The sequence below is a fragment of the Coloeus monedula genome (genome assembly GCF_965178545.1).
Source record: "Coloeus monedula genome assembly, chromosome: 21".
Taxonomy (NCBI): domain Eukaryota; kingdom Metazoa; phylum Chordata; class Aves; order Passeriformes; family Corvidae; genus Coloeus; species Coloeus monedula.
Window position 1 is genome coordinate 6,027,654 of NC_138801.1, and position 23,208 is coordinate 6,050,861.

Here is a 23,208-nt window from a genome sequence, read left to right on the forward strand (position 1 = left end):
TTGCACTGTTTATCCTCACTGAGGAGGGTTGTGTTGCACTTGGCAGTGCTTCCAGATTCCCTGAAACAGCTACACCAATTAGAGGTTTTCTGTTGACTGTCAGCTTTGGGTTGAAATCCTGGGGCCTTTCTGAAGTCCCAGCTCCTCTGGAAAAATGAAGTTTATGTGCAAGTATCCCTGGAGCTCTTGGCCCAGAAATACAAGTGCAGGTGTGGTGCTGAGCCTGGGATCAATGCTGAGACACGACACTTCCAGCAAAGAGGTATTTGGAATGAAGTAGCCAGTGTTTAATCATAGTTGATTTTTAAAAATATCTTTTTATTTGTGCAGTTTTAAGGAAGAGGCTAATTGAATCCTCTGTGATTAGAGACACCTTGTGAGACATCCCTCCCCTTTGATCAATGCACTAGTCTGGCTCAACAGCTGCATGTAGATAAAAGTCCTATACATAAAGTATGAGGTATTATTCTGTTTTAATTAAAACACTTGAAATTCTGTTTGCATGAGGTTAAGAAAACATTAAAATCCTTTCCAGGGTTATTATCAAACTGCTAATTTAAGCAAAGTCAAAGAGATTTACAAACCAAATGTACTCTTCCCCATGGAGATGACTGCTTCTCCCAGACCCTGTGTCCTGGACAGTGACAATATATCAAAACAAAAGATGCAGCAACTTTCTTTCTGATCAGCTCTAGATCCAGCCCAGCTAGGCCATGCTTGGTGTGCAAAACTGGAGTGTATTTTAGCCATAACGCAGGTGGGGGCTTTGCAAGCTGCTCAGGACCTTTCTAGGGGAAATTAATTTCTGCTGGTGAGAGTCTGTGACAATCTTTAACATTGCATCTCCCCAGCCTCCTCCTGCCACTCTTGGTGTGCTGGAGCCTTCCCAAACAATGACAGCCGCCTGCTCCTCCGCACGCTGGGGAGCTGGCTTTGCCTTTAAGCAGTGACAGGGAAATATTCTGGACTAAAGAAGAGACTATCCTTTGGTGCACTCTTTAGAAATGGAAATACTTGATTCCCTGAGTGGTTCCAGTGTAACCAGGAGCAGGGCCAGGAGTAGCTTCTCCCTCTCCAGTTTGAAGGGACTGTGGGGCCAGGGATTCCACCAAAATGATGGTCTGTGAAGATCTCATCATGCTGGGTGAGAGGGAAGGGACAACAGCTTTCCTTCCCAAAGCAGAAAGGCTTCAGAGGGGAAGCGAATGTCCTTAGGGCTGTTTGTTGCTGAGTTCCTGGACAACATGGGATGGCTGGACTGTGCGGCTGAGCAAGGCTCAGGGAGCAGGGATGGGTCCTGCTCTGCTTTCTTTGAGTCTAGTCCATTTCAGTGGCAAATCCCACCTTCCAATATAACCTTGGGTTTGATCTGCTTTTCTCCTGGTTCACTACCAATTCCACCCACAGGCACAAACGATGGCAGGCCAGGCTCTGGGAGAGCTGTGGGCAGTTGAGATCATGCAGTACAGGCTGGCAACCCCAGGAATTACAGGCGATTGTGATGCTGTCCAAGTCCAGGACATATTCCTGCTCAGGATGGGGGTCATTGCCTAGATCTTCCCTGATCCCTCGACAAATGATCCCAAGCTTGTGAAGTGGGATATGACCCCTACTGTGCCGCATCCCCCTCCTCGTTACAGCCCTGCCTTCCTCTAGTCCCATCCTTGCGGATGCGGAGCAGCCTTCCCAGGGCCCCCAGCATCCTTCCAGCCCGGGCAGGAGTTGTGGCCTGATCCTGCCCTGGACGTGACACCTCCCACAACCTGCCCAGGGCCCGGCACACCCCCGGCGCTGTGCCAAGGGGCCTGAGGAAGCGAGGGCAGCGAGAGCCTTCCTGCTGCCTCTGGCCATCCAAGTGGCCTCCGGCTCGGCCGCAGGAAGAGGCTAACAGCGGCGGGCGAGCCACCCCCTCAGCTTTGAGTATCACTTTCAGCTATTCTGAAGGTTAAACGCCTGTTTAGAGCTCCCTATTGAAGGTAGAGCCGGGGGTGCGGCATTGTTCGGACGCCCTCCCGCTTTGTCTGGCCGCTTTCAGGAATGCCCTGAATGGGAAGCGGCCCCCCCAGCCCAGCACCCCGGCAGAAGGGCTCCCGGGGGAGAGGCGCTTCCTCCCGCCCTAATGACATTCAGGCCTCCATCGGTTCAGCTCCCGCTTTCTTTCTGCTGCAGTTTAACCCGGGCACAGAGGCCGGGCTCCATCTTACTGATCTCTGCTTGACACCCAATTACCACATGAATGGGAGAGAAAGGCTGCAAAAGGCTTTAACTCCCACTGACCCTCCTTCCCCTCTGCCTGCTTCCCTCTCTCCCCGTCCTACCCCCTCGCCTTTCTCCGGCGGAGGGAGTTCAAAACTGAGACGGGGAAATCAAACAAAGCCCCGAGTAAGGAAACCCATTGTCACCGCCTCCGCGATGGCTCCCCTTTCGCCAGCTATTGTTCCCTTGAAGTTTGACTTGCTGTGTGGAAGGATGCGAGCAGCTGTTTGCGCATTCCCCTGATGTTTTATTGAAAATAATTGAATCGTCAGTCCGGGGCTCGCTGATAAAATGTTTCCTCGTAGCGCTAAGCCCTGCTGTATTTATAAACTACGTTTCCCCGTAGGATGTGATGGCGACCTAAAACGTTTCCTCCAGAATAAACCCTCAGTGGAAGGATGGAGGCATGTTCCCTCTGCTCTCAAGGAGAGAGAGAAAGCGTGCAAATGGCAGGGAAAAACACAGAAGACAGGAGTGAGACAAAAGAAATTAACCCCTCCTCATTGCCAGGCTCAATTTCCAACCTGTTCCCTTTGCCTGGCGCAGTTGGCTTTGTGGGAGAGAACGGCAGGAGCAGACGGAGCCCCTGGTCAGCGGCCTCCTGCCCCAGTAACCCGAGTGAACACCACAGCTACCTGGCTTTTATGTACCTGTTTATCAGACACCGTCCATGTTACAGCACTTTAACAATAGCAGCATTACATTTTCTCGAGGAGATTGTGTGCTTAGTTTCCCCATCCCAAACATAATGCCAGAGAATTTGTGGTGCTCTGATTTCGGCGTGCAGCACAGAGACAGGACTCATTCCTCTCTCAGGCACACGATGTCCATAAAAACGTCCCCCGTATCTCATATGGTCACTTTTTGTCCAGGACAATTGTTAACAGTAACCAGCTTTGAATGCTTGAATGAGCCAAATTGGTATTTCTGATTACTGTTCCCTTTCTTGTAATTTATTTTTGCTTTTCCAGGGAGGTACTAACATTAAATCTGTAACATTTTGTTGTGTAAGTCAGGAATCAAGATTCTTTTAGGAGCTGGTTCTGCTTTTATTTGGCCTCATAAATGATTTCTGGAAGCAAGAAGAATAGCTCATATAAAACCATAACTGCAAACACTGATCTGTAATCAAGATTACCAGATCCTCTGAACACAGAATGCTTCACTCATTTCTGAAGTAAAGATTTTTGTTGAAGGCTTCTTTCCTCAGCCGCTTTTCCATACAGTTCCATCCTGGGCCATATCTCCGAGATACTCAAAAGCCTTGGGATTTAGGGATATATAAAATCCAGCTGGAATTTTTGGATGAAGACCATGGTCAACAGCTTCACAGCTCTACCGTCTCGTAACCCCGGCAGCGACGGCAGCCTTCATCTGCCGGAGGGACTGGCCTTTCCTGGGGCCCAGCCCAGAGAATGATCTCCTCAGAGAACAAAAGGCCATTACAAACACCACCACCTTCTGCTCCCGGGGTTAGGCGTACTCTGACCCCCGTTAGCATAAACGAAGAGCAATCTGTCTGTGTAAATTTATGCCCCTTACACATAATGCATCATGTATATGCATAGCTATTACATTTCTATGTGCATGTGTGCACACGTACGTGTATTTTTTAAACCTAAACCCTCTGCTGAGTGGAGGGAGGGTTAAGGGGCTGCAGTTTTTCTACCAGCGCTGCCCCTGTGCAGCTCTGTGTTGTGGAGGAGAAACACAGCCCAGCTGTCACCGCCCTGGCTGTGTTCTGCCTGTGTACATGGGCCTTCTCTGGGGACAGGAGGGGAAAACAAATAGGCAACAGATGTGAGCCGCGTTGTTTAACGCTGTGCTGGGGGTGCCTGGCGCCGTGGGGGTGTGCTGGTTGGCAGGGGCTGCCCAAGCAGGAGGGGATGCTGAACAGCCACCCCTGATGCAGAACTGCATCTTCCCAGTGGTGACAGAAGCTGTCCTTAGCATCACCCGGACCTTCACCAAAAGGTCCCCTACAACAATCCCAGCGAGCTGCAAGGCAGCAGCTCGGCATCACAGAATCACAGAACTGTAGGCTTGGGAGGGACCTCTGGAAATCACCCAGTCCAACCCCGCTGCCAAGGCAGGGCCGCCTGTAGCAGGTGAAACAGGACCACATCCAGGTGGGTTTGGAATGTCTACAGAGGAGACGCCACACCCTCCTTGGACACCTGTTCCAGTGCTCTGCCATCCTCAGTGTAAAGTCCCTCCTCATGTTGAGGTGGAACTTCTTGTGTTGTAGCAGCTTTGCTGCAGGGAAACCTCTGCTGGGAAACTCCCGCTGGGAAACCCGTCTGCAGCTCCTGCCTTTGCGCAGCCCAAGTGCTTTGAGCGAACAGGACCCTGTGTGTGGTTCTGAGCATGCGAAGGGGGTTCTGTGCGCAGCGAAGCCTGAACTTGGTGCAGAAATCAGTGTTTTAAAATAACACCGCCTGGCGCCAGCGCCCGGGTATCTTAAAATAACACCGCCGGGGGCACGGGCCGCGCTGTGTGCCGGGCCCCGGCACTGCGGGCGCTTCTTCGGGGAAGGAACAGAAGCAGGGAGGATGGGGCAGGGAGGATGGGGCAGGAGGGATGCGGACGGCGGGCAGAGCCCGGGGCCGCCCCACGCCTCCCCCGCCGCTGCCGGCGCAACCCGGCGCGGCCGGAACTCTCCTGCGGCACTTCCGGCGCGGCCGCGCGCGCCCGCCCCTCCCGCCCGCCGCCGCCAAGATGGCGGCGCCCGTGTCGCTGCAGGTGGAGTTCGGGTGAGCGCGGGCGGCGGCGGCGGCGGGGCCGGGGCCGGGCGGAGGGCAGGGCAGGGTAGGGCAGGGCCGAGCCGAGCCGAGATGGGCCGCGATGGGCCAGCCCCTCGCTGAGGCGGCCGCGGCATTGCGGCGGGGCGGCTGCTGCGTGCGGCCTGGGAGGCCACTACGGGCGCGTCTGGGCCCGGACGCCACCGCCGTCACGGGGCTGCGGGCCGGGGTAGCGGCAGCGGCCGCCGCCGGGGAACCGGGCAGTCAGGCATCGGCGGGAGGGGCCGGACACCGCCGGAGGGTGTCCGCAGCGTGGGGTCGGGCCGTCCTGCCCGTCTGTCCCGGGGCCTCGCTCCCGTCTCTCTGTGAGCGTCCTGTGCCAGGCCTTTCCTTTTCTTTCACCTCTTTCAACTTTTTGAGTTGTTTGGTTTTTTTAATTTTAATTATTAAAATTATTTATGAAAACCTCCCCTTCGTTTCTCGGCTTTTTTTTTTTCTCAGCATTGTCTGTGTGTGTGTGTTAGTGTGTGTACACGTGCCTGCCCTCACTGTGCTTTGTGTTTGAGCCGTGTCAGGTCTGTAAAGCTGCCAGGTTCTCACTCTGTAGCATTTCAGTTTCCAGGCCTTTGCTGCTGTAGTATCAGCATTGCTCATGCTCTGGCCCTGGGATCTTAAAGCATTTGCAGTGGAAGCTGTGCATATTTGTGGAAATACTAGTGTTATTTCGTTAAAGCCTCCTTTTAGCAGAAGCTAAAAGGCTGCTATTTATTCGCTTTTTCCCACCCTTTTACAAACACAGAAATGCCATAACCCTTTAAATACCCTTCTCCTTAAGAATCCTTTCCTCTATCTTTCCCGCTTCCAGCTGCAGCAACTCTCCTAATTTTCCCAGAAGAGTGAGATGCATTTTTGCTTTCCTTGGAAATGCATAAATGAGCTCTCTATGTAGGAACCACAGCTGAGTTCCCCACAGCTCGCTCTTTACAGAAGGACCTTATCTTGCAATCTACATTTCCCGCTGTAACAAAGCGTGACCTTGTTTTCATTACATGAAAAAATGTTTTTCATATAATTGTTATGACTTGTTCCTTCACATGAATCTCGGCTCATGTTAATAATCACTGCTTCAATTTTGAGATAACTATTTGTTGTGAGCTGGTGGAAGAACACCAACAGAGTGCTCTTTAGGAGAGTTGCTGCATATAAGTAATGCTGCCGAAGGCATAACAAGGGTTCTGTTGTGCTCTGCCATTGCAGAGCCAAGAAAACCTACTGTGGCATTTTTAGATACTGAATTTAAAGGAACTTAATATCGTCCGGAAATATCTTTGTTGATATTTAGGTGGGGATTGTTTGTTTTAAATATTTCTCTTTATTATGTTGGTTTCCAAGGAAGGAGAGGCACCAGTAAGTTCCCGGAAAGTAACTTCATAGGGAAATTTTTCTAAAGTAATCTGCATTTAAGTTGGAAGAACATTTTGCCACAATTATATGCCCTTGAAAAATGTGTTGGTCATTTTTCTACCTCAGTTTAATATTAAATGAATTGAGTTTTTTAAGACTTCTCTAGTTATTCGGACTTTGGCCAGTGTAGAATTCAGTCTAGAGTCAAAAGCTCACACTCTCTACTGCTGTGTCCTGTAACTTAAAGTAGCTTTTATGTTTATTATCCATGTCCCTACTCACTTGGTAAGAGTTTTATAATCTAAGACTGAGTTTGGCCTGTGGCCTCACAGCATCATGAAGAATGATTGATGTTGGTAAAGCTCAAGGTTTTCACAATTGTACTTTTTCCAGAACAGGAGTAGAGGTGAGGAGCTTGCTGAGGCTTCTAAGCTGTAGTTGCAAAAATTAATTACTCTTTTGAAGAGCCTAAAATTAGGTGCCTGGACCCAGTTCAAATCCCATTGTTTTCCAGTGTGAGAACCATCTCCTTTACTTGCCACCCTCTGCATATCCTGCTCACGCCTGATCTCCTGTGCTTGCAGAGGCCATCAGTTGTTATCTGAGGGCATTCCCTAATGTGTGTCAGAAGAGGGATGGACATCAGGTTGTTCAGTGGAGGAAGATTGTGTATTTATTTATGTATTTTTTACTTTGTTGTGGGCTATGCCCCGCCTCTGCCCTGGAGAGAGGCCTGCTAAGATAAGGAGATTGCACAACCTCCCAGCAGAACTCCCCTGGAAAGACAACCACCTTTCCGTTACTGTGAGAAGAAGACAGACCCAGAATCCTCTAGGAGACCCTATGCAGATCCTTTGTAACCCATTGGCTTTTACACTCTGACACCCACCCCCTGTATCCCTACAAGATCTAGCTCCCTGCCCCTGTGAGACTGGAGAGAGCTCGTCCCTGGCCTACCTTTCGCGGGGTGCAGACTGTGCCTCATACGGAGCTGCTACACGGGTCTCTCATTTCTCTCCCTGGTCTGGCCTGGAGATTGCCTGCAGAGCAAGAGCTGAAATCATGAGCTGACAATCACTAAAGAGCTGACAGCCTCTGCTCGGGCACTCCAGCTACAGCTGAGGGAAGACACCGGCCCCGGGAAGACAGTTCCTCACGGGACCATCTCTCCGGACCGGTCACAGCTTCCCGGGTCTGAGCTACAAACCCCACATCAGCTGCCTCACTTTGTCACCCTCATCACTTGCTTCTCCCAGTCAAGTCTCTCTCTGGGACACTTTGTAGTCAGTAGATGAAGAAAGAGTTGCCAGGACTCTTGGGCTGCTGGTTCTGACTTGCTCTGTAACTTCATGTGAGTCATTTCTCCTCCACGTGGAAACTGGGGGAATATTTATTTCAGAAGGATGCTCAATTCTTGAGACTTCTGGCCAGCAGGTGTTAGGGACGAGCAACGCTGGACGTGGTGTGGTGGCTGTAGTTTTGTTTGGGTGGAAGCAGTGCTGATGGCTGGAGAGGGAAGGCAGCACTGCACAGCGGTTTGGGAGCACATGGAGACAGGAACCATCCCCCCGCTCCGCTGGGATGATGCCTGGCACCGTGGGGTTCTGGCCCACAGCAGAGCCTCCTCTCTGTGTTGGCGATAGGAGCTGGCAGCTTCCCCTGTGGACTTTTGGTTTGTGACAGGAAAAAAAAAAATACAAAGGGAATCCTGTGCTAAATATAGTCTGTGTCATTTGTTTTCTCTGTTGTGGCATCTATGTAAATTGCCTCTTTTGTACTGCTTTCTTTTGACAGTAAAGCAAAATCTCAGTGGTTCATTGTTTTTATTTCAGAGGTGGTGCAGAACTCTTATTCGATGGTGTCAAAAAGCATCAGGTGACTTTGCCCTGTCAACCAGAGCCTTGTGAGTATCAAAACCTGTTGGATAACTTGACAGAGTAACAACAAATGAAACAAAGCTGGTTTGTACAGCACTTATAGTTGCCAACAAGGATCAAAGTATTTTAAAAGCTCTTTCAGACATGCCATGGATCAGGCAGCTTGGCAAACAGGGGTTAGTGCTCAAAGTCTGAGATCTTTCCTGTCCTCTAAGCACTTGTGAATCAAGTCCTTCCTTAAGACTTTTGCCTCCCTCCTGCTGGATAGACAACAGCCTCTGGATGTTTCCATCAAGTCTACGTTTGTCTTTCTTGGTACTTGAGACCACCAATAACCTCTTCTCTCCTCTGTTTTTTCCTGCCTGTTCTGAGGTTTCCAAGAGGCACATATATATGTGTGTGTGTGTGTGTTTAAGTAGGGTGTATAGATAGTGGGGGGATGTGTAGCAATGTAACATAAATGTTGTTTATCTATTCATTTGACTTTTCAAGTAAATATGATCATTTTAATATGAACTCTGCAGTTGAAAACAGTAAACCTGGTGCTCAAATAGGATGCTGGATATCCTACCCATGGCCTTCCCTGCAATAAAAAGTAGGACTTTAGTGTCCCCGGGATAAGCAGTCCTAATTCCTGGTTTGCAATTTGGAATATCAATATTGAGCAGTGCTGCACTAATTCACTTACTTGTGTGCATACTTCAGTTGTAGTGTAATTTTGCCACAGATGTATTCTGAATTTTTCCAGCTAGATAGCACTGCTTTATGCTATATGAGTGGGATTATAAACCAAAATAAGACAAAATCATCAGGGAATGTTAACAACCAATATCTCATGAATGGCTGATATCATAATCGATGTGCTGGGAACCTCCAGGCCTGAAATCTTTTTGCTGTGCCTGGAAATAATTAGAGATTGGTAGAAGTGCTTTTGGTGCTTGGACATAAGTATGTGTAATTCAAATATAATAGGAATACTGAAATATTGTGTTATCTTGTGGTTAAGGACAGGAACTAAAGCTCCAGAAACATGACCTGATGCCAATTTGCTGTGTGAGTTTAGTCACGTTGCTTAACTTTCCCCTGTTGCTAGTGATACTTTCATGTATCACAAGAGAATTCAGCATTAAATTCCATCACTGTTAAAGCACTTAAGATCCTTAAATGAAAGGTAGTAAAGAAATGCTAAAATACTCATTTAGTTGGTTTATAAACTTGGGGGCTAGAGCATAATTTTATTCAGTGCTCTGCAAATGTAAAATACCCAGTAACACCCATGGTTTTGGTGGTGTTCAAACCATGACCAGATGCTCAAGAAAAAGGGGTTATTACAGGAGATGTTTATTTCTTCCAGGGGAGGGGAGGGTATTAGTACCAAAGAGGGATTCTTCCAGCCCGACGGTTGTCAGCAGTGCAGTTGTGTGTGGTCTGATCCATTCTCACTTGAAGCTGCTGGGAAGACTTCTGCAGCCTCAGTAAGATGTGTATTTATCCTAAGGGATAAATCTCTCCCTGAAGGTCTGTCTCAGCTTCAGGGTTCAAACTCATGATCTCCAGTGATTTGTTCCAGATTCAGCTAACACATTATTGCTCCCAGCTTTTCCTGCTGCCTTGTTTTCCAGGCGCTGCTATCTCTGTGACAAGAGAGGCAGAACTGACAGTGTACCCCCTTGTCAGCTCCCCTGGTTTGCTGCTGTCTTGTGCCTTGGGTGTCAGGGAGGTTTCATTTTGGGGCTGGTTGTGGATTGCAGCATCTGAGGAGCATAAACTGAGCTGTGAGCCTGCTGCTGTAGTGACATTTACACCCAGCACAGGGATGGGGCAGGCAGAGGTGGCCTGAATGTCTGACACTAAGGGATTGCTGGAAACACCCCTCATGATACTTCCAGAAGACAGTTGTGTTCTAGTGGTGAGGAATCAATCGAATCATATCAGAAAATATGAATTTTCTTACAATTTTATGTTGTTCCTAATGCCATGTATTTCCTTTGTTCCCACTAAGAAATTTTAACTCTCCTATCTCTGGGTAAATAAAGATACACATAGCATGGTCCCTGCTGCCCTCATGCAACCAGAATTGCAATGATTAGAGAAATAAAACAGCTCAGTTCTACTTGGCACATCCTGTTGCTTACCTTACCCTGAATGTCCATCACTGAATTCTCCAGGGAAAGACCTGTAGTATGAATACTGCTTGAAGACCTACACTTCTAACCCCATTTTAAGTGATTTCATTAGCTGCCAAGTTTTATTTTTGGCCATTTTGGCCTCTCTTACCTACTCTTCCTTTTTTCTAGGTTATTTTTGTCTTTGTCCTCCTTTTTGCAGAACAGTTGCTTCTCTCTGGGTTATTTGGTCCACCTATATTGTAATTGTTTAGGCATTTTTATATATATCCCAGAAGTGAAGGGAGGTGGAAAATTATATGAAGAAGTACCTACAAATATTTATATGAATAAAACAAACTGTGCTCCATAGTTGGCAGGGGCAATCAGTGTCCTCTAAATGATAATGTTGCTTGAGTAGACTCTTTGTGTGGTCATTTCTTTTTTCCTGATAACAGGCACTAGGTGGAAAGTAGGTGGGTTTTGGATCCAGTTAACTTTTTCAAGAAGATTTGATTGTCTGTCCTTTTCTGATGCCTGGAGATAGACTCCTGGAGGGATTGGGAAAGGCAGGAGCAAGGAAGCTGCAAATGGGACAAGAGCAAGCCACGAGGGGTACAGCCACGTGGCAGGACCTATTTTTATTATCCAAGGGGCCTTTTGTATCCTGATGTCAGTTAAATAGCAGTTCTTTATTTCCAAAGTGAAGCTGTCTCAGCCTGCATTTTGAAGTTGCTGCCAAAGTGGGAACTTAGAAAGGTGTAGTGTATGTGCATAGGCAGCAGATTTACCTAATCCACACTATGCAGGACTGTGTAATCTTGTGGAACTGTTGCAGAAAGAAGACCTCAAGTTAAACAAGAATCTTGTCCCAAATTTCTGGCTATTCTGATGATCTCACTGATAATGCTGTTAGAGGATCTAAAGGCATTATGCCCTGTTGGCTTCTTCTGCATAAAAACAGTGTGTGTGGGAGAAAGCAGCTGGGGGAATAACAATATTTGTCACATGGAGAGAGGATTAAATTGGCAGGGAAATCAACTTTATTTTCAAGCATCTAAGAGGCTATTAGAGACAATGGAGCATAAAAGAGAGAAACCCTAGATTAAAAACTGAAAATGTATTTGGCAGCGTCCTCCTGAAACAAGCCACAGTAATTTAACCAAGTGCTTCAGTAATCAAATAGATCATTGTGTGACTGCTCTGCAAGTGATGCTGGAGCTCCTTCCTCCATCTCGCTGGGACTCAACAGTGGTGGATTTGTCTTGGCCATGTGAGTTGCATGGATGCATGGAAGGGTAGGAAGTCACTGGCATTGTTTAACCCTTGTAGTCATTTTAGGTTTAGCTCAGCAGCATCATCTGATGAAGAGTGTTTACAGAACCCCTCTGCTGTGTTGTCTTCTGGATGTTGTACCCAGAGGTTGGGGTTGTGTGTAAAGTCTCTGGCACTTGTGCTGCAGGCTGCTCAGCTGCTGTCACAGACCTTTGAGTTCCAATTTCTTCTGTGGCTTCAGTGGTGGGACTTGTGTTTTTGAAGCAGCAGTGACCAGTTTCAGCAGTGCTCGCTGGGACCTTCTAGGCTAATCAAGAATTCACACTGTGTTTTGGCACTTTACAAGTCTGGAAGGTTAAATTTTTAATCAGTGTGTTTTGGTAATTGTTTGTGGTTTCCCTTTACCGAAACTCTAGGGAAAAAAAGCCCACTGCCAATCAGATTTTTTTTAAGAGGAAAAATTAAAATAATATGCCAAGTGCTGCTTATGTTGAATCCCTATGGAGAAGAGCATGGTGTGCTCCTCGAGAGCTTTGCTTTCCAGGGGCCTTGTTCTGCACAGCATAGAGGACTGCTGGGGACTTGGAAGCATTCATCTTCTCGGAAAAGAGCCTGGGGATCTCGAGAGATCAGACTGATGTTACAGGCAGGGTGGCTTACAAAATACAGCATGGCACTGTGTTCAGAGTTGACTGGGGTGCTGGACCAACACAACCTGTAAAATCCAGAGTAGCACTTGGTGTTGGCTGTTAGTAAGTACCTAGTGCTATTGCTGGGTAGTACATCCTAGTTGAGTCATTAATATTCTGGCATGCTTTTATTGCTCTGTTTATTATTCCTAACATTTTAAAACTTGCTCCAAAGAAAGAATAAAAATATATTTGCTAATATAGGGGCTTATAAGGAGAATGGTAAAAAAAACCCCCATAGATCTATGGAACTTGATGCAGTCAAATCTTTTTAATCACAGTGTGTGTTGCAGCTCTCAAAGGACTTGGGTTATTCCCCTCCTCGTGCATCCCACTCGTGCATCTCTTTTAGGCAGAAAATTACAGACTTGGTGGCAAGGGAAGGGGCCTCAGTGGGTAGTGCAGGGTGGGAGCTCAGGCTGGACCAGCTTAGCCCTGGACCTGCTGCCAGCAGTCGGGGTGCTCAGTGTTTGCAGCATCAGAGCTGTTGCGATGCTGCAGCACTGCCAACGTCGCGATTGAGTGGTTCCTGGTGTGGGGCTCAGCCCCAGGTCCCTGCCCCAGCGAGGCTGCGGCTCCCTTTAGAGGCAGCAGGGAAATAAATGCTTGTCCTCACAGGAGCAGTCCCATCACCCTCCTGGGAGGCCGTGGAGCAGCGTTACCGGATCAGCTCATCCCAGCTCATTGTGGAAGGAGCTTCCCAGGCACTGGGAAACCAGCTCTTGTGTGTGACCAAATCCCTGGGATAACAAAGCCTGGCTGTTACACCCTCCTTCCCAGCCGCTGTATTGCAGTGCGGACACCTAGCAGGACACCCTGTGTCCCACCCCCCTCCGCTCCCTCTTTTCTCTTGGTGGGATTTGCTGTGCTGACAGCGCTGTTCAGAGGGTGGCAGCGGAGCAGGGCTGGGGAGGAGGATCCGGGCCCTTTAAACCGCTTAGCATGCGGTTCACACGGCTCCGGGCCAGCTGTTCCTTTCTCCTCCTGCCCTCACTCGCAGGAGTTGTTTGCTGAGCTCAGAGCTCCTGTGCAAAATTGCTTTTCAAAAGAGCCACTTTCTGCTTAATTAAACAATGAGCCCCGTCCCTCTGCACATCTGTAAAGCTCCCTCCGCAGCCCCTTTATCCCACAAACTGCTCCATTCTTACCTCCATTCACTTGTAAATCTTACCCCCCCCTCCTCCTCCACCCTGATCATCTCACTGGCCCTTTCTTTTTCCCTTTCAAGTAAGACTGAGGGGCTTGGACTATCTATGGGGGTGGCTGGGTTGGGTGGACAGGAATCGGTTTAATGGTGCTTGGTCCTGTATGAAAGTCTAATAATAGCAAAGCAGATCTGAGCCCAAAAGTGAGAGGCGATTTCTGTATTTAGAGGAATAAAATCATGGCAATTTCCTGAGCTGAGCTGAGACACTGACTCATCCAGCAGCCAGAGGGGACACAGCCACCAGCCAGGCTGGGAGGGGGCAAGGAGTTGACTTCAAGGCATTTTCTGATCCAGCTGGCAGTGCCAGGGAGAGCCCAGCCCAGGGAATTCCCTCGGCCAGGCTGGCTGCATGCAGAGCAGTGCCAGGCTGCCAGGGAATCCCTCTCCACTCTGGCAGGAGCAGCCACCTTCCTCTGTGGTCCAGGGTTGCACATCAGCTCTGTGTAGTCTCTTTAATAGCAATAAGGTTTTCCTTTTTAGCCCTCAGTGCCTGTGCACACACCCAAAACTCAGAAACCAGGAAAATAGGAGAGAGGGGAAATTTCAGTTTGCTGGGTTTTGGCAAAGCTTTACACTGATGATTAGTAATGCATTCTCTGAATTGTCTTGCTGAGAGCTTAAAAAAAAAATTAACCAGTAACATCCAAGGTTAAACAGGATAAATGAATGGAAAAGTGATGAGGTGGGATATCTCCTTTATCATTGGGAAGGACAGATTATAGCCAGCATGATGCATTATCATCTAGCATAGATTGATAGGGAGGAATGAAGAAATGGGAGTTTAGTGCATTAGCAGAAGATTCCTGACTGCAAAAACTATTAGACCATGGCACAGTCTCCTTGGGGTTTGGTTGCAGGTCTACAGTGCTCAAGCCTCTTAAAATCAGAGCAGACAAGGCTCAGGATGGTCTTTTGTTGAGAATAATTCTGCACTGGCAGAGGCTAAAATCAGAGGACCTGTTAAGGAGATGGTTTTTTTAATGTCTGCGATCCCCAGGCTGGTACTTCACTGCTGGAGCAATAGTCTTTGAGGCTCTCTCAGCTCCTTCCTTTGACAATTTTGAACGAGAGGCAAGACTCTGGTCCAGCACTAGTGATCTGTGATCCTAATTAAAAGAGACAGTTTGGTGCACTGGCATTTATTGGGAAGCCTGAAGTGACAATAGTGTTGGGTGTTACAGGATTAGATGCCCTGACTTTGGAAATGAGTAGGGATTAGGTTTACCCTGAGAATCAGCTCAAAGCTGCTTTTTTTTGTCATGGGAGCTGATGGATCTGGAGATTTGCTGCTGGCTAGCAGTGGGATTGGAGATCCCTTGAACTTGTATTCTCTGACCAGCAATCTGTGGGGAGTGGAAGATCCCAAGCAGCTCCTCTCCAGTTCATAAGCATTGTGATTAAAACCTCAGGGCTGGGAATTGCTGGGTGATAGCTGGGATCTGAGTCCTCACTGCTAGCAGGAAGGCTATGAAAGATCTCTGTGATCCATTCCCATTTTGTGGACACAAGAAAATTAGGAAGAACTTTGCTCTTCTAGATGAGAAGCAAGAAAAAGACATCTTAAAGCAGTTAAAAATTACAGAAGCCAAGACCTTGGTGTTCGTTTGTAGCAGACAAGAACAGATGAGAGCAACAATTGCAATTCTCTTATGCCTGGCTGTAGTTACCCCCTAATTTCTTCCCTAGTACTTAAATCACTGCCCATTCCAGTGTGTGGCAGGATTGGCTTGTGCACTTGTCAGAGAAAATGGATTTTGCTCTTGCTGCAAAATTTGCCTGGCTGCTCACTCTGCATAGTACCAAATCCATTTGCCTGTGACTCCATTTATATCAGCTATTCCGGGTCTTCTTCTGCAGTTTATGGCACACCATGGTCTGCTTCAGAGAGTGATTTGCATATCAGATGGGAGGCTGGAGGAGTTGGAAGGATCCCTTAGGTCTGGTTTTGAACTCTTTCAGAGACCAGATTCCTGGAGGGTCCTTGGATCCTAAAGCAAAGAGTAGTCATGCACCTGGAAGAGCAGCAGGTATTGGGAGCTGGTTTGTCTGTTTTAAAAACAAGCTTCTTAAGCAGGGAAGGGGGCATACAAATTGTTTTTCCATATATTTCCATGCAGGCAGGGGGAATAATGGCAGAGGAGCGGCAGGGAAGGGGCTTTGTCATGGTTACAGGCCGGTGGCTGAGAATGTGGGTGGAGCAGCGCTCGTCCAGAGTTAGTGACCTCAGCAAATTGGAGCTCAGCCATGGTCAGTATGATAAATGATCTTATTCTGGGTCAAAGAAATGGTACCCCACAGGGAGGTGTCCGCAAGGCGGCCCAGGAAAGTGCCGTGTTCCTGCAGCACTGACCCCTTAGTGACCAGTGCCACATATATCTTATTTACTGCAGACCAGAAGGGAATTTTCCATGGTTCAGCCTTTATAGGGTTCCCCTATTTCCCTGAAATAATCTCTCAGTTCTGCAAAAAAGGCAAGAAAATGAGTGTAATTACACCTTTTGAGTGCCCTTCGAGGCTTTGTGCAAGTTTGTATGTGGATTTTAAGGCAGGAGACACAGAGGTGTCTGGTCCTTGCATGTGTGCGTGAATCTATGAGCGACCTGTGCAGCTCCCCGGGAGCCAAGGGCTGTGTGTCCGTGTCAACTGGTATCAGGGTTACACAAAATCCTTCCGTATTTCTGCACCTTTATCAGTTCACTGTGAGATCCTTCTAGTGCAACACCCAGCTTGGTGTTTCTTATTCGAGGCACCTGGTTTCTCTCTGCACACAGTGAGTGCCTTCTTTTCTGAGTTGTCACTGATGGATCTGTCAGGCCCAGGAAGTTTTATTGAGCTAGGAAAGATCTATGGATTTCAGCCCTGCTTTCGAGGGTGCAAATGAACCCAGGCAGTGCTAAAATGGAGTATTAGATGCATTTCTGTTGCAGGGGAAGCTCAGCAGATTCTTCATGAAGGAACAGTTGGGGCAATGCAGGAGGTCAGGCCTTGGAGGATTCGCAGGAAGGCAGAGCAGGCCGTGCAGTTCTGCAGTTCTCTGCCACAACCAGGAGTGTTTGTGATGCAGCTGGGCTGAACAGGAGCTGAGGCCATTGGGTTTTGCGTGCATTCACTGCAGTTCCTGCATCCCATCCTCTTGTGTGACAAGGCAATGACTTTGTGTCACTGCAAGCACACATCTCGTTTCCCTGAGCGCTGTGTTTCGCTGGGTGATTGGTTTTCTGCATATATTGTGGGCTTGAGCTCCCATCTGTGCACTTGAACTAAGCAGTTTTCTCAAACATTTGCCGGTTTTTCTTTTTTTTAATTAACTTTAGATTATTTTTTTCTGAGAATTTGGAGACGGTTGATGTACTGTTAGTACAGGCAGCAGAAGCTGTCTCTGTGTAGAAATAGGACAGGGATTTCCTACTATGTGCTTCAGTTCCTTCTTTGCAGTTTGAGAATATTTCCGCTTCCTTGGCTGCTTCAGTCTTGCTTCTCTGATGCTGCCGATGGTGAGGACAGTTAATGAGAATTAAGAGTGCACTTTTTGATGTGATATTTGTTTGCTGTGAGTGAAATGGAGCAGGCTACCAAAACGATTTCAGTAAGACCATGCAGCAGTGATAAAAATATATCATTACTGAGGTGAGCTGGGCTCGAGTTGGTGATGCTGGAGCAAAATGCTGTATTGTCTCAGCTCTCACCTGAACCTCCCTCCACAGCCAAAATGCACAGCGGGTTTTGCAGCCAAATGACAGCACCTGTAGTAAAACTGTGCTCCTGCCAAATCAGATGCCTCTGTTCTGTGAGGGGGCCAGCTTCAAACCAACACGAGTGTGAAATCGCTGCATTGTAATGATGGTTTAACTTGTCAGCAGATGTGGTGCCTGACCAGGCTGAGATTTTTTCCTTCTTTATATGTCATCTGTAGAGAACCTGCTATTTGCATAGCAAATCCTTGGCCCAGGGCACTGGAAACATGTTAGACCCGTAGCATAGTATCAGAAAAAAAAAGTCTTGGGAACACTGCATGTGTCAGCTCTAAGAGATAAGCAGTTGCGCTATAATTTACCTCTTACTATTTCCACCATGAGAACACAGACTCCTGACCTGTTGATCAAGACTGCTGTTTGAGGCACTGAGCTGCAAGATGGCTTCTCCACAGACCACTTGCAATGGAAGTAATCTTGTTCCTTTTCAGTATATTACTTGTGGGAGATAGTTTTGGTGTGGCTGTGGTCATCTGTCATCCTTTATAATTGATTTGTTCTAGTATTATTGGTGTATAGGACATAGAGAAATGAAGGTGGGTGAAAAAATTCAATGCTGATAAAGCAGATGAAAGTATTATGTCTTAAAGTTGGCTGTGGAGAAAGGATCTTAATTTTTGTACCTTTGGAGTGGGCAAGCTCCAGGCATGCACAGGGGTGTCTGGGTTTTTTTCCTACTGCTTGAATTCTTCAGTATGTGTGTACGTGACTTCTGGGTAGGAGTAAATGAATGTAGGCTCAGGTGGGGCTGAAAATAACATTTATTATGGAAGGAGATGGGGCGAGGGAGTCTTCCAGCTCAGCCTCGAATAAATCAGTCCTCTCGCCCCTCCGTCCAGGCTGCTTCTAGGTGGCTGCCTTTTATCCAGCTGGTGCAGCGTGTTTCTGTTTAAATGGTGTCTCCTGAAAGGTCCCAGAGGAAAGGGCTGCTTATTCCATGCAAGGAGAATGGTATATGGCACAGCTCATTGTTGTGTGCCTGCTGCAAGTGCATAAATATGAAACAGCTCGCGGGTGATGCTGCGATGGGGCTGGTGTCCCCTTCACGCCCCCCTCCCTCTCCTGAAGGCTCCTCTCCATCTTCCTTCCTTTACAGCTTTCATTTATTGGTGATGGAGAGCAGGAGCTGTTTGGGTGTGAGATTCTGAGGGCTTGACGTTGCAGCAGCATTTTTCAGGGGAAGGTGAATGTGGTTAACTCTTGTTTTCTGATGGCTGACCGACCTCTATGGTGCACATGTGTGTGTGTATGTATGTATGTGTAAATACACACACCTTCTTAGTGGGGCTCCCTCTACCTGGTGCATGTCACTAGGAAGGAGGCAGAAAATGGTCTATTTTGTTCTTTTAAGTACATATCATTACAAGGGAGCCATGGGTTGGCCCCAGGCAGGTGATCCGGCCCACCAGGCAGTTTTGAGGCACAAAGCAGCTCCTTTTGCCCAGATCAGAGTGATCCAGTGCTCGGAGGCAGCAATACCTGTTGTGCTCCAGGAAGCCCCATGGTGGCATTGGGGTGTTGGGATCAGAGTGCTGGTTTGGAGGCACCAGTGCTGTGGGAAAGCAGGGGGAACAGAGGGAATCTCAGAGCATCCCCCTCCCCCTTTCCCCAGGAGAAGAGGCTCCCATCTGCTGCAGATGGACATATCCCCATTGCCTAGTTGATGTGCACCTGCCTACACGAGGGCTGTTCATCCTGAGTGTGACAGAAGCAATGAGGGTGACGTTATTTGGAAGAACACCATTTTGGCTCTGGGTAACATCCATGATCCCATAAAACCCTGCGGTAAGGCTTGGGCTGAGTCAAGCCATTACAAGTGCATTTATTATTGCTGGTCATGAAGCAAACACATGGGGAGTTTACAATACACAGAGTGAATTTAGCTCAGAGAAGCACGTGTGGAAAGGTTCCTCATGACTATGGTGAGCTTACTTGACATAAGAAACCCATCCTGCCATCCCAGCTCCTCTTGGAGCGGGGCTCCAGCCCTCACTGTTGGATTTGTGCCTTCAGAAAGCTTCCTTGCTTCTTGAAAACAAACAAAACTCTTTGGGGGCTTTCAAAGGGCTGTATAAAGGAGCCCCGGGAGAATAACTGATTGTGGATTTGGAATGATGAAGTGGTTTGTGGAACAGTGAAACATAGAGGCAAATGCAGCAGAGCTCCACTTTGCAATTTGTCAGCTTCTCTAAACCCTGTAACGGATTGTTCCCCCCCTCTGTCTCTTCTCACCTCTCCAATAGGAAATTAACTGATGCTATCACTAAAGAAATTGTTTTTGCCTCACAAAGTAAAATTGATACTATAAAAACCCGCCAGCAGTGTCTCCTCCTCCTTTTACATGAAGACAAATCCTTCCTGTCACCTACTGAAATGGAAAGATAAAGGCTGAGCTTTAATAAAGAAGCTCTAAGCATAAAGTGTAGAAGGAGGGAGCAGGCACAGCATGGGGAACACTCCACAGCTGCAGGTGTGATGCTGAGGGATGCTGTAAGTGTCCAGAATGCAACCTTGGGCCCCAGAGCTCCCAATCTCTCCAGGAGTTTGTGCTGGTTTTGGTGCAAAAGTGTCTGTCTTTACTCTGTTCAGGTTCTTAGGCTTGCTTGTTTGGACTTTTTAAACCTAATTAAACACACGGAGAATTAGACATCATTTGTTGGGTTACAAGATAATGCACAGGATATGGGATGTGTCAAAGAGACCCGAACATCGGGAATCCGCTGCCAGATTGGTGCTTCAGCAGGAGCAGCATTCATTCTTTGTGGGATGAGTTTTCTGTGGGAAAGCTCTTCTGCCAAACCATAGGGACAGGACTGTCTGTGGGTTTCTTCACAGCTCTCCCCATCCATCCTGCATTTTATTCATCTGCTCTTTCATGGATAAACAATCACTTTGCTCTGGCATCACCTGGAGCCATCAGCTACTTTGTAAACCCTGTCCTTCCTTCTTCCAGGGGATATCAGAAACCTGCTTAAGTGGATCAAACACAATCTGTTGAAAGAGCGACCAGAATTATTTATGCAAGGGGAATCTGTGTAAGTACAACTGTTACAAATTCTCCATGTGTTTCTCTGTTGATCCTCACAGTTTGGGGGATTTTTTTTTGGGGGGGGGGATTTCCTCTTGAGAAAGTCAGTGACCATGAAAACACAGAATTTGCTGAAGTGGTAATGGGAGGTATCTCACCCAGACCTTCCCCTGTCCACAGAGAGCATCTTTTGCAGCCCTTACCCCAAATCTTTAAACCTTAAACATGAAGCAAGGCCATTTATACTTCATTATCACTTGGAACAGAGTAGCACCTGTATCCTCAATTCCAGGAGTTTTAGCAGGTCTGTCTGTTCCCTGCTGACATCGCTGGGACTGAAGCAGTCATTCTGAGAAATGCCAACAAATACTTCTTCTGGGAAATGTATTTTTATTATCAAAATGGGGCCAGCCTCGTGGAGGGGGGGGTTGGAAAAAAAAAAAAAAAAGAAGGCAGGAGAAATGGAGCAGAGTGAGCTGTGCAAGCCATCCCTGACTGCAGGGTGGCGCTGGGGGTGTTTAACATTCGTCATGGATCTTTGTGAGCTGAAGTGTGTGCCAGGTCCCCTGGTAACAGGAGAGACAATTGCAGGACACTGAAGATCAAAGAGGGGGAATCCCTTTGCTCAGAATCAGGAGCTTGGAGTGGATCCCAGGTGTTTAGTGCCTCTGGAAGGGGCACCGGAATGGCTTTCCCTGCCTTCACATTGAGCTCTCTGCGCTCGACTGTCATGCGTGGGTTTTAATTACCTGGCTTTTCTGCATCATACGGAAATGCAGTCATCCTGGAGCATCCTCGGGAATGGTGCCTTTTCATTCAAATGAGCTTTGGGATTGCTCCTGCGTCCCCTTTATTTGATCTAGAAAGGGCACAGACTGTACCTGTTTCCACCTCCATGCTAGGATCCCTTTTTTGGCTTTATAGGCAGTCAGCTTGTGATGTGTGCTGTGACATTCCTTGTTCTTAACTATTTGTGGAGCTTTTTAGCAGTCCTGTATCCTAATTATTTCTCTCTATTCTGCAGGAGGCCAGGAATTTTGGTGCTCATCAACGAGGCAGACTGGGAACTAATGGTCTGTACTCCTTCAGTTTGACTTTCTTTGTTGAAAATATTGCTCCCTGTGTTCTTTGGTTGCTCTCACAGAAGCTATTTCTGATTCTTGCCCCAAGTGAAGCGTCTCATACTTGAGGGGGAAGGGGCAGGCTGGAATCAATCTCCTGTACTGTAGCTGTTCAAAAGCCTGGAGCCTCCCTCTAACCTGCTGAGTCTCATCAGCCAGCCAGGGTCTGAAGAGAGATCACCCTTTTTCCCTGGTCTCTTGCACTGGGTTTTGCACCTCTGGCTGCTGGCAGGTACCCCCACATGTGGGGTGACAGCATGGGGGGCACCTGGGACCTTCAGGCCCCACACAGAACCACTTTCCCTGAAGTCAAGTGGTGCCTGGCAGTTAAAGGCCACAGGGAGATTTCAACTCAAGCAGGCACCTGGTAAATGTCTTCCTTTCTCAGCCCACTGTTGTGCTCAGACAACAAACAGCCCCTTGCCATTTCCCTGCCTCAGGCAACCACCTGTTCTGTCAAAACCCTGGTCCAGAAAGCGCTGTGGGGTATGAGCATCAGCACCATGGCTGATCTCTCACCTTTGCTTCTGTTATGATGAAAACATCAGTCTGTCCCCTTCTTCTGCTCTCCCTAATACTCACCATCTTTTTATGAGCTGTTTTCTCTTTGTAGCTTGTATTTGGAAATGACATTTAAGCAATTTTTCATTTTTTTTCTTGGCCTGCAGGGTGAGCTGGATTATAAACTCCAGGACCAGGATAATGTGCTTTTCATCTCAACATTGCACGGCGGGTGAACTCCTGAAAAAACAAGAGGATGTAAATCCAAATCCCTGGGAAAAAAAAAATCTAAACAAAAACCTTAACCCACCCAAACCTCTCTTGAACTGCCTGTGTCCAGTCTCTGCATCTTCCCGCTGCGTTCACTTGTTCTAGACATCCAAATAAAGCCCCGCCAGCCTGCGGCCTTCTGTCCACCATAACAGCATCCATCTTTTGGTCCTCATTTCACCTCTCCTGAATGCACTTCCAGGTACCCTAACAAGCAGAGAGCACCTCAGCATGTGGGACTTGTTTTTCTCTGACAGGAGGAAGAGAGATGCTGAACCCTGAGTAGGATAACATGTCTTAACAGGCAGTGAGGTGTTCTGGAGGAGTTGTACCTGTTTTGGGGGAAGGCTGGGGTGCCTCTGCCTTGGTGCCGGGAACCAGGATTCTTTTAACACGATGCTTAATGTTGGTGTGGTCTCTGCACCAGCCACGGGAAGGGTGAGAAAGTGCAGGGAAACAAAAGGTGGCTTGACTAGCTTTTCCTTGGGGGTAGCAACATGACAGCTCCAGAGCTCTCAGAAGTGACTTTCCACTTGTCATGATATTTATTTATGGGAAGCAGGAGAGAAATAGGCTTTTTTGGTTTTGTATTTCTGATCCCTCATGCTGCTTTCATACTGGAGCTGAGGCAGGGTGAAGTACTGGCCCATGAATAACGTCAATTTATAATGATTTGGTTGGAGGGGAAACAAACCCTCACCCGGCCTGAGACAGCACAGAGTGATCAGGGCAGCAAATGATCTTTCTGTCACCATGATAGACAGAATTGATCGGGCTGCACTGCATTCTGTGCAGGTGGGAGCTGCAGCCTGGCTGGGGAAGGGCTGGGGCTGGCGATGCACAGTTAGAAGTGCCAAGACCTGAGAAAGTCAGTGGCTTTTAACCCTTTCTGTCAGTGGGAGGGAGAGGCTTCTTGCTGCATGCCCTGAGGAAGTCCTGTGAGCACTGTGGAAGTGGGTGTGTGTGGCTCTGCTAGGGCATG

At 47.9% G+C, this 23,208-nt stretch overlaps 1 protein-coding gene across 1 annotated transcript; it reads left to right on the forward strand.

The window, feature by feature from the left end:
- Positions 1–4,938: 4,938 nt before the first annotated feature.
- Positions 4,939–22,378, forward strand: URM1 (ubiquitin related modifier 1). Its single transcript, XM_082295106.1, has 5 exons — positions 4,939–5,009; positions 8,234–8,304; positions 20,260–20,341; positions 21,359–21,407; positions 22,124–22,378. Exons 1-5 carry the CDS (start codon positions 4,975–4,977, stop codon positions 22,190–22,192), a joined length of 306 nt encoding a protein of 101 aa, XP_082151232.1. The 5' UTR covers positions 4,939–4,974; the 3' UTR covers positions 22,193–22,378.
- Positions 22,379–23,208: the final 830 nt, after the last annotated feature.

Coding starts and splice junctions, on each gene's coding strand:
- URM1 (XM_082295106.1), top strand. CDS start 4,975: ATGGCGGCGCCCGTGTCGCTGCAGGTGGAGTTCGG. Junction 20,342..21,358: donor TTTATGCAAGGGGAATCTGT/GTAAGTACAACT, acceptor TCTATTCTGCAG/GAGGCCAGGAATTTTGGTGC. Junction 21,408..22,123: donor AGGCAGACTGGGAACTAATG/GTCTGTACTCCT, acceptor CTTGGCCTGCAG/GGTGAGCTGGATTATAAACT.